The sequence below is a fragment of the Grammomys surdaster genome, unplaced genomic scaffold (assembly GCF_004785775.1).
Source record: "Grammomys surdaster isolate TR1022 unplaced genomic scaffold, NIH_TR_1.0 125861, whole genome shotgun sequence".
NCBI lineage: Eukaryota > Metazoa > Chordata > Mammalia > Rodentia > Muridae > Grammomys > Grammomys surdaster.
This window is the reverse complement of record NW_021620687.1, coordinates 3183978-3193876: the sequence shown is the minus strand read 5'-3', so window position 1 is coordinate 3193876 and position 9899 is coordinate 3183978. Positions and strand designations below refer to the sequence as shown.

General features: G+C 49.2%; 1 protein-coding gene and 1 long non-coding RNA gene across 2 annotated transcripts; one reads left to right on the top strand and one right to left on the bottom strand.

The window, feature by feature from the left end:
• The first annotated feature begins 2709 nt into the window (after positions 1-2709).
• Positions 2710-5693, top strand: Hoxa3 (homeobox A3). The gene is made up of 2 exons (XM_028790033.1): positions 2710-3285; positions 4660-5693. Exons 1-2 carry the CDS (start codon positions 2757-2759, stop codon positions 5463-5465), a joined length of 1335 nt encoding a protein of 444 aa, XP_028645866.1. The 5' UTR covers positions 2710-2756; the 3' UTR covers positions 5466-5693.
• Positions 5694-5962: 269 nt separating this feature from the next.
• Positions 5963-9761, bottom strand: LOC114640945. The gene is made up of 3 exons (XR_003714225.1): positions 9448-9761; positions 7528-7699; positions 5963-7048 (listed from the first exon to the last, which is right to left on the bottom strand). It is a non-coding gene; the product is annotated as an uncharacterized LOC114640945 (long non-coding RNA).
• Positions 9762-9899: the final 138 nt, after the last annotated feature.

Genomic DNA, 9899 nt, shown 5'->3' with positions numbered 1-9899 from the left:
GAGAGAGAGAGAGGAGTGGGCTGGGAACCTGGGCTTCTACCTCGACTTCCCCTTTCAAACTCGGGTGAGGGAAGCTAAGGGAAGGGAGTCTGGAGGTGTCGAATTTGGGCATACCTTGTGTGGAGACAACAGGGCTTCTTGCATCCTGTACTCGGTTCAGCCTCCTCAACTCTCTCTTGCACCTGGAGGTTATTGTCCAGGACCAGAGCGATGGGGTGGAATCTCCCTCCACCCTCAGCCCTTGCTTGGGGGGACAAAGCAAAGTTTCCTGGCTGGCAAATCTCCAACTTTTTACTAGATTGAAACTTTGGGGGCTGGAGGGGGCGGGTTGTGTGGGCTCCAAGGTGCCTCGGATCTCAAACAATGAGATCTCTGAGTTGAATTCATGTTTTAAGTTGGTGGACGCTGCCCTGTGCGCTTTGATTTTAAAGATATTTTTGTTATTTTTTTTTACAAGACCATGTACAGTGCAATGGAAAAAGGCTCAAGCAAGCTGTAGGCTGGTATAGCTTGTGCTAATGGCTTAAGAAGTCACTAGAAATACTGCACGTTCAAAATCAACTTAGTTTTTTGTCTTATCTAATATTTTGCTGTTCAAATGTCTAGAGTAATTTTCTTAACCCGACGTTTACCTTAATTAAGCTTGGTACCTCAAAAAATTTATAATGACAGACATTGATGTTGCCAGATGTAATGGGACTGTTCTCAGTGTAAGAACGAGAAAAGTAGACATTAAATTGTAATTCACTCTTAAATTTTATTTTACCCTTTATTTACTTTTCATGCTGTTATCTGTAACTTCCTAGATATTTCCAAAAGGGAAACAACACTCAGGATCCATGACCATAGACAATAATTCTGGATAAGTGCTGCTGTAATTTTTATTGAGGTTCTGGAAAGTTAATTGTGCCTGTTTTCCAGATGTTGATCAGATTGTTGGTTCAATGATGAAATCTAAGGGGGTTCATTATTAAGAACAAAATTATAACCACCCATTGGTGGATGCTTGTTACATATTTCCCCCCCACCCCCGGTTGACAGCTGGTACTTCTAGAAAAGTTGAATAACTCTGGGATTGAGCAGAAGCCATACTTAAGGCTAGAAATGTTAATCATTGTTTACATGGATTTATTGTTACAGCTTTTTTAATGGTCAGAGGGACTAGCATTCTGAATGTGTGTTTGGGCGTGAACATGTAAGATGTCCAAGGAACTTTTCTTGCTGAGAATTAGAAGTTTACCATGCAGAAGTTGAAAACCAGGAAAACACAGATTTCATTTCTATGAAGTACTTTCCAAATAAGAGATATTTTTTTTTAGCTTTTTAAAAAATGTTTTTCTTTACTCAGTGTTTCTGAAGCAGGAAAATGGACCAAATAACAAATACGATCAACAACAGTATACAAAGATCAGGGAAGTCTGGCAGGAGTTTATGGTTTGTGCTTCCATGCCTCCTCTGGAGCCAAATGACCCCCATACATCAAATTACATAGCAGTTTCTAAGACAGAATCTATTATCCTTAAGTTGGAGGGAGAGTTCAAGCCGTGGTCATGGAGATGGACGCTGGTTTTTCAGGTTCCTGGTGGGTTGTTTTTTTCTCTAATCCATCATGTTTTAACAGGTAGAATTTGATAGTTGCCAGAATAACAGCACCTCAGAAAATCCGAGGCAGGAGAGTCCTGGAACCTCCTGGAACTTTGAAAAAGAGGTTGGGGTGACTTGTTTCAATTGCCTGAAAAACAGGGTGGGAGAAAAGGCACAGAAAGTTACAAGATTTGAGTTGTGACTTGTGGGTGGAGTTGGGAAAGATCAACAACACACACACACACACACACACACACGAGAGACAGAGAGACAGAGAGAGAGAGAGAGAGAGAGAGAGAGAGAGAGAGAGAGAGAGAGAGACTCCTCCCAAAGTTTTCTCTCCCACCAACCCTCTTCTTGACCTTATAGGGTTCATTTGGAGGAGGTTGGTTCTTTTTCCTGAACTAGAACAGAACAGGCTAACTGCCTGACAAACTCAGCTTCTAAAGTCCATCATGATCAGATAGGGCAGTTCTCTCTCTCTCTCTCTCTCTCTCTCTCTCTCTCTCTCTGTGTGTGTGTGTGTGTGTGTGTGTGTGTGTGCAAACCTCCTTTGAGAGCTCCAGGAAAAGACTGGCTAGGAAGGAAGTCTGACCATCTTAGATCTTTTGGGCAAATATGAATCCTCAAGTGAGGATTGGAGCAAAATGACGGCCTTTTGCCCTCTTGAGATTTCCCCCAAGATCTCCAGTAAGTCTTGGCCTCTATAAAGGAACACCACGGTTCTTTCTGGAAAAGAAAGACCCCAACCTAGCCTCCAGACCCTGTCTCATTGTGGACCTCGGCTCCAGAGACCCAGCTTCCAGCCCTTACAGGTTCTGTTGCTCCGCGGAAAATCCCTCAACTCCAGACGCAAGTTAAGCAAATATTTGTAGCTGCCAGTAAATTCCAGCAGCTTTTTATAGTGCGGCTCCCTGCGCCCGGGGCCACGTCGTGCTGCTAAATATTGCTGACCACTTTTTCTTTTATGGCTTTCATGTCACTTAGCTATTGAGAGTAAGATGGATTTGCGCGGAGCCTTCACCGCGCTGCACTTCTCCCCCCTCCCTCAGGTCTGCGCGCGGCGGCCATTGGCGGCGGAGTGTCACGTGACTGCGGGGGCGTGCCAATGTGCTCCCTTACGGGTGTCAAGCCCTTGTCAGAGAGTGTGATCAGGATCGTGAAACATCGCGATGCAAAAAGCGACCTACTACGACAGCTCGGCGATCTACGGTGGCTACCCTTACCAAGCAGCCAATGGGTTCGCTTACAATGCCAGTCAGCAGCCTTACGCGCCCTCCGCCGCTCTGGGCACCGATGGCGTTGAGTACCATCGACCCGCCTGCTCCCTCCAGTCTCCCGCCAGCGCTGGGGGCCACCCCAAAACTCATGAGCTGAGCGAAGCTTGTCTGCGCAACCTAAGCGGCCCTCCTAGCCAGCCCCCAGGCCTGGGTGATCCACCTTTGCCTCCACCTCCTCCCCAGGCAGCGCCCCCAGCCCCACAGCCTCCACAGCCCCCTCCACAGCCCCCTGCGCCCACCCCTGCAGCTCCTCCGCCTCCCTCGTCTGTCTCTCCCCCTCAAAGTGCCAACAGCAACCCTACCCCTGCCAGCACAGCCAAGAGCCCCCTGCTCAACTCTCCCACCGTGGGCAAACAAATCTTTCCCTGGATGAAAGAGTCAAGGCAGAACACTAAGCAGAAAACCAGCGGCTCCAGCTCAGGTAAATGGATGCCTTTTGGAGGTGGGGCCTCTGGCCAAGTTCCAAGCTCCAAGCCACTTCTAGCTATTACCAGCCAGCCTAGGAGCAGAGGAACGTCTCCAGAAATTTGCCACGCACCCCCATACACACACCAGGGGAAAAAAGTCTTTCCAGAATCTTTGCTACTTAGGGAAGTGATGAGGTTTCTGTATAAGCATCCCTCAGATATAAATCTGTCTGAAGTCCCTCTGGGCCTGTCTAAGGCGGTTTGAGCCTGGTGAGGTTGGAATCCCTCCTTGTTCCAGTGCTGGGAGTTCTGACCTCTAGATAGAATCATCCTTAGGACTACTGTCTCTCTAAGCACACAGCTCCTCTTTTCTAGGCAAACAGTGGCATCCTCCCCATACTGAAATGTGGCAGAATAAAAGCAGACGTAGTCATCACCCAAGTCAGAATCAACGCTTTGTCTATAATCAGAGCCAATGTCCTCTGCAGCAGATGGACTGGCTGCCTTACTTCTGGGAAGGCCTTGCTGAGTCTTAGCACAAAGCAGGAGGCAGCCGGGCATCCCCTGGGGGAGGGGACTCAGCTTGTCATCCTAATGGGAACCACATGGGGCTTTGGGAACTGGACTCCGGTGGAGGAACCTTAGCCTCAGGGACTTGGGGTTCCAAGCCTCTTGGTTAACCTTGGCCACTTCCTCTCTGGTTTCCTTTGCTCTCCCCCAGAACTGGTATTTGGGGAGCCAAGGAGGACAGAAGGCACAAACGTGATGGTCCAAATTGGGGCAACCTTCATGGTGACATTGACTAAGACTCCTTAAGAGCCCGGGCTTCTCTACCAGAACTAGATAGCTTCGGTGAGGTCTGGTGTCCTTTGGTCAGAGAAGGTCTTCCAGTTTGACAATACCAATCTGTTCATTTCCTCTTGGTAGATATTGAAACTGGTTAGTTGAAGCTAATGGGTGATCACTCAGCCACACAGGCAGGATGGAAAGGTCTTCATGTATACACTAGGTCTCCCACATTTCAGCGACTGGAGGAATCAAGATAGTGACACCCACTCACAGGAAGCTTGTTGCTTGATGGACCAGTAAATAAGCTGGCCAAGTAAAAGAGAGAGGAAGTGCGGGCCAGCAAAGCAAGCAGGAGGCCCTGCTGCTCTGTCCTATCCTTAAAGAAGCCCCTGATTCGCTCCTTAGAGGAAGGAAGGGCAGGCTAACCAGGCTGTTTCCGCACACCAAGAGAGGACAGCAGCCCTGAAGTCCTGCTCTTCTCTGGCCTTGGACAGAGGCTTCTGTGGGGTGAAGAAAGGAGGGGCAGGCCTAGGACTGGGGAGCTGGGCGGGGTCGCTAGCAGCCCCCTGACACCGCTCTTCCTCTCTGTGTCCTGGCAGGGGAGAGCTGCGCTGGTGACAAGAGCCCGCCTGGGCAGGCTTCCTCCAAGCGCGCGCGCACGGCGTACACGAGCGCGCAGCTGGTAGAGCTGGAGAAGGAATTCCACTTCAACCGCTATCTATGCCGGCCGCGCCGCGTAGAGATGGCCAACCTGCTGAACCTCACGGAGCGCCAGATCAAGATCTGGTTCCAGAACCGCCGCATGAAGTACAAGAAGGACCAGAAGGGCAAAGGCATGCTGACCTCGTCTGGAGGCCAGTCCCCAAGTCGTAGCCCTGTGCCTCCCGGTGCAGGAGGCTATCTGAACTCTATGCATTCGCTGGTCAACAGTGTCCCATATGAGCCCCAGTCACCCCCTCCTTTCTCCAAACCTCCCCAAGGCGCCTACGGGTTGCCTCCGGCCTCCTACCCTGCTCCCTTGCCCAGCTGTGCTCCCCCACCACCCCCGCAGAAGCGCTACCCAGCGGCGGGGTCAGGCGCAGGGGGCACCCCTGACTACGACCCGCATGCTCACGGCCTGCAGGGCAACGGCAGCTATGGGACCCCACACTTACAGGGAAGCCCCGTCTTCGTAGGGGGCAGCTATGTGGAGCCCATGAGCAACTCTGGGCCAGCACTCTTTGGCCTAACTCACCTTCCCCACACCACCTCGGCTGCCATGGACTACGGGGGCACTGGGCCGCTGGGCAGCGGTCACCACCATGGGCCAGGGCCTGGGGAGCCACACCCCACCTACACGGACCTTACTGCCCACCATCCTTCTCAGGGAAGAATTCAGGAAGCGCCCAAGCTCACCCACCTGTGATGATGGGCTGGGGCTGTGAGCCAGGAGAGTTGCCCACCCGACCTTCTTTGGTTTCTTTTTTCCTTTTTTGTTTTGTCTTGGTTTATGTTCTTCTTGCCTCTCTCTCCCTTTTCTCCTCTGCACCCCTCCCTCATTTTGTTTTCTTTGGTAATGCGTTTCTTATAGCTTATGTGACGGAGCAATCTCGGTTGCTGGAAAGGTTGTATCAGTAGCAACATTTACCACCACCCCTCCTCGCCCTGGCCTCTGGCCCTGCACCCTTTACCTTCTCTATTCTTTGATAAGAAACAGGGTATATGAACAAACTTTCTAGTCAAGTTTTCAATGTGAATTTGTTCAGACTTTATGGCTCCCGAGAGGAAGCAACTGCATTTTTTTTTAAGTTTTAGTTTTTAAAATTGCACTTCTTGTAATGATCGAGAAAAAGAAATCAAAGGCGCTTTGAAACGGGGACTCCCTGTGCAAAGATGACTAAGTGTACGTCTTTCCGTGTGTGTGTGTGTGCTGGTGAACAGTCAGATTTATTTATATTTTTTGCAAGCATTGAATAGTCTAAGTTTTAAATATTATTTATCCCCATTCGTTCGTATTTATATTAAAGAAATTCTGTACCCTGATTGTTCAGAAGGTTTCTTGAGCCTTTTGTTCAATGGTGTATTGGCATACATATAAAATTTATTTGAAAGGGAAATAAAATTCCTTTATAAAAACCGTAGCAATGCAATAAGAACAAAGAGGACCCAGAGTTTGAAAATAGTGGTTTAGGTTTGTAACATCCGGCAAAACTGAATGCTAAAAATGCTAGATTTGTTTTGAGAGTTTTACATTCCTTGCTGCTCACATTCTGAGAAACAAAACACAACAAAAAAAAAATAAAGTTTTTATTCTGATTACGATCCGTGTTAAAAGGGGTTCTTTGGCTGGAGACGGGTCTCTGTGTGTAGCTCTGGCAGAAGCGAGCTGGCAGCCGCAGCCTCAGCACCGCGACTCCAGCGTGCGGCCTGGTCCGGCGTCTGCCTTGGAAGCTCAGCGAGTTCTGGGGATAGAGGCGGCGGTTGTAAGCGGCTGCCACAGCTCGGGAACTGCTCCCGGCCCGCTGAGCTGCCTGGTTCCCAGCTGCCACCTAAGCAGGGCGCCAGGCTGCTAAGTGCGGGGCGGCCTGGCAGAAACAAAGGCCGGGCCTGGGGCGCAGCGGGAGGCGCACAGGTGCGGGGCGCCGCGCACCGAGAACCGGGCTCCTCTCCATTCTCCCCGCACAGAAAGCTCATCGGCCAAGGCCTCAACCTTGGGAACCGCCAAGGTCTTAAGCTCTTCCCACAAGCTATCGAATTCCAGGTCTCCCCTGAAGATGCTTCGCGGTTCATTATCACTCCTGAAAAAGATGGGGTGGGGGTGGGGGGGGAGATGTTCTTCTAAATTCACCTCAAAAGGGACCGACTCTCCCTCAGGTCTCCAGAAAAAGGACTGAGCTTCCTAGATTCCTCCAGGCCTTTGATGGACTGGAAGGAATCCCCTTCCATGAATCTCAGCATCAAATTCCTCCCGGAATTCAGCATTTGCCATTCTGTGGATTTATTTCCTCTCTTTTTATGGCCCCAGGGAGAGGAGGAGAGAGAAAGGAGATTGGTATCTTTCTAATAAAAATCCAATTGTACAAGTACTTCTTTCATTTGCTGCTACACAAGCTTAATATTACATTTCTACGTTTGGATTTAAGATAGGATGCCCGTTGACTGGATCGCAGAATAAAGGCAGATACAGCAAAAGGGAAATATTTTCATCTTCAAGGTAAAGAATTACAGACCCAAGAAGCCAAATTCAGAAAAAGCAAGCTTCACAGATGCATCCCACCACCAACCCCTCAGAGCTGGAGGCCTGCGTCTGGAGACTGGGGACATCTGAACCCCCATTCTCTCTGGATTGTAGCTTTCAGAGGCAGAAGTGGGAAATGTCGCCATTTTGTTTGCAATCTCGAATATCCATCATCATGGCCTCTACCCACCCACATCCCGGTGCCCTAAGAAAATCCTTAAAATCGAGAGCTGGAGTTATTTCTGGGTACCTGCTGAGTCCCAGCAGCGTTTAGGAACTCTTTTCATGTTTTAGGAAAATGAAAAAATCTCGAGGATACAAAACCAGGCTGCCACAGAAAGCTGGGAGTCTCACACCAAGGGAGCTTTCCCCGCGTCTATCTTCCTGCTCTTGATTCGTGCTCTCTTTTGAAAGCTTTTGGCCTGTGGGGAAGTTGGATTTGCTCTCCTCATCCTCATCTCCTTAGGGTGAACACATCAGAAATGCAGAGGCTGGCAAACCAGACTTTGTGAGAACTGGAGCCTTTTGGGTTATTGAAATCGTGCAGATAACAGTAATCTTTTTATTAAGCATTTAAAAAAATGCACAAAATTACTTGGGAAAATAAGGGACAGCAATCAAGGGGAAGAGGTGTGTGTGGGGGGTCTCCCCCTGAAAACCTTCCAGAGGTATCAGCATTTGAACCTATGCCTACAAATCTTCCCTTTAGCTTCCTCCTTGCCTTGGGGCAGAGATTGTACAATGAGACTCTAATACTCTTCCCCATATCTTGCCAGTCAAGGCGTTCATTTTGGTTTTCAAAAGAAAAAAAAATCCACCTCACTCTCAGCTTCCTGGATATTAAAAAGAAATATTTATTAAAATATCTCCAGAGTTAAAGTAATAGATTGGGGGAAGATCTGAATGCTGGATGGTCTCAGAAAAAGGTTTTTTTCCAGATGGCTTTTGAATTAAGGCAGTTAAGAAAGGCAAAAAGCTTTCACCCACGCAGCCTGACAAAGCCCAACACTGTGAGCAGCCCTGCTTTCTAACTTTCCTCTGTCTCTCAATACTTTCTGGTAAAAGCAGAATGCCCAGAGCCACCACCCTTAAATTTGCAAAGCACCTTTCCTGAAAGCAACCTTAGAACCCTCTCGTATTGCCAAAACCCAATCTTTAAAAAGACAAAATTTCCTTGTTTACTTGCGTTTCCTGCTCTCCTCTTTGCTCGGCCACATTTGAGCTTGGAAAAAGCTTGAAGCTGAAATGTGTTCTTAAGGCCAGAAGCTGTCAAGGCTTTTGGTGAGCAAGATTGATCGCACCCAGACTTCCTTCAGAGCTTTGTTTGGAATAAAAGCAAGAAAACTGGAAAAAACCTACATTTTCCAAAATAGCATCTCTATCTGCAAGGCAATGCTCTGAGCTGGTCAAGGTTGGAGACCACTTTATAGCTGTTTCCAACCCAAACCCCTTAAATGCTAGCCTCAGAGATGGAGTTCTGCCCTTGCTCCTTGGTCGGCCTTTCTTGTTTTTTTGCATAGAATTTTCTCCCCCACCAACCTTTCTCTCCTTGGCCATCAGAATGATTTATTTTCCTGCCACTGATGCCTGCCGGCCTGGGGCATTCTGATCACTTGGTCCATTTCAAAGGAAGCAAAAGCAAATCTCCATCCTTAGGGTTTGGGAGAGAGAAGGTACCTTCATCAGATCTCTCTCCTCTCCTCTCCTCTCCTCTCCTCTCCTCTCCTCTCCTCTCCTTTCCTCCCTTCTCTTTTCTTTTCTGGTTCGGCGATTTTTCATTTTAAGTTCTTGCTTGGTATCTAAAGGTGTTGTCTTTTGAATCCTTCAGCATTGTCCAGCATTCAGTCTGAAGTCCTGTCTCAGAACTGGAGGAAAGAGAATGAAGGAGAAGTTGAAGCGCTGTAACTCCTCCTTGAGTCGCCCTCTCCCCTGCAGTGCTGTTTCCTACAACAGAACCAGGGTACAATTCTCCCTGGTGCCCAAGAGCAGGAAGGTGTGGGAGGCAATTCAGGCTGCCAAGATACACTCGCTGCAGCTGAACCAACCAGTCCCCAACCAGAGCGACAAGGACTCGAAGAAGAGTAGGAGGGAAGAGGGACCGAGGAACAAGAGTCCTTTCCCTCCCTGCTGACAAGTTCCAGTGCTCTTCCTGGAAGTCGGAAATACTCACCGCACCCGAGCCCCAAGGGTATGAAACCCAGAGTGCCAGGAGCCGCAAGAGCCTGCTCAGGACGGCATTGCTTTGGCTGGCCGCCGCCCAGGCTACGGGGATTTGGACACAAGGACCTGGGGCTGCTGTCTCTCTTGGCACATGCATCTATCTTTCTCCAGTCACTCCTGAGAAGTTGATGGCGTAAGAAGATCAGCAGGCTTCGAGAGCCGCCTCTCGTTTTCCGCTGCCCGCAGGAGCCAGATGCAAAGCTGCCGTGGAAAAGCCGGCTAACAATGGGCCAGGGGCGCAGGTCCCAGGCTGGACATTAAGAGGAGGCGAGAGGCTGCGAGGGAAGAGAAGGAAACAGGATAGAGTCGGGGGGTGGGGGAGGAGAGGGGAATAAAGGAAAGGAGAAAGGAAAGCATAGAGGGAGGAGAGAGAGAGAGAGAGAGAGAGAGAGAGAGAGAGAG

What these genes read in the sequence shown, in the direction of transcription:
- Hoxa3 (XM_028790033.1), top strand. Translation starts at nt 2,757, where the DNA reads ATGCAAAAAGCGACCTACTACGACAGCTCGGCGATCTACGGTGGCTAC. An exon ending in AACCAGCGGCTCCAGCTCAG is followed by an intron (nt 3,286 to 4,659) that starts GTAAATGGATGC and finishes GTGTCCTGGCAG; the next exon opens with GGGAGAGCTGCGCTGGTGAC.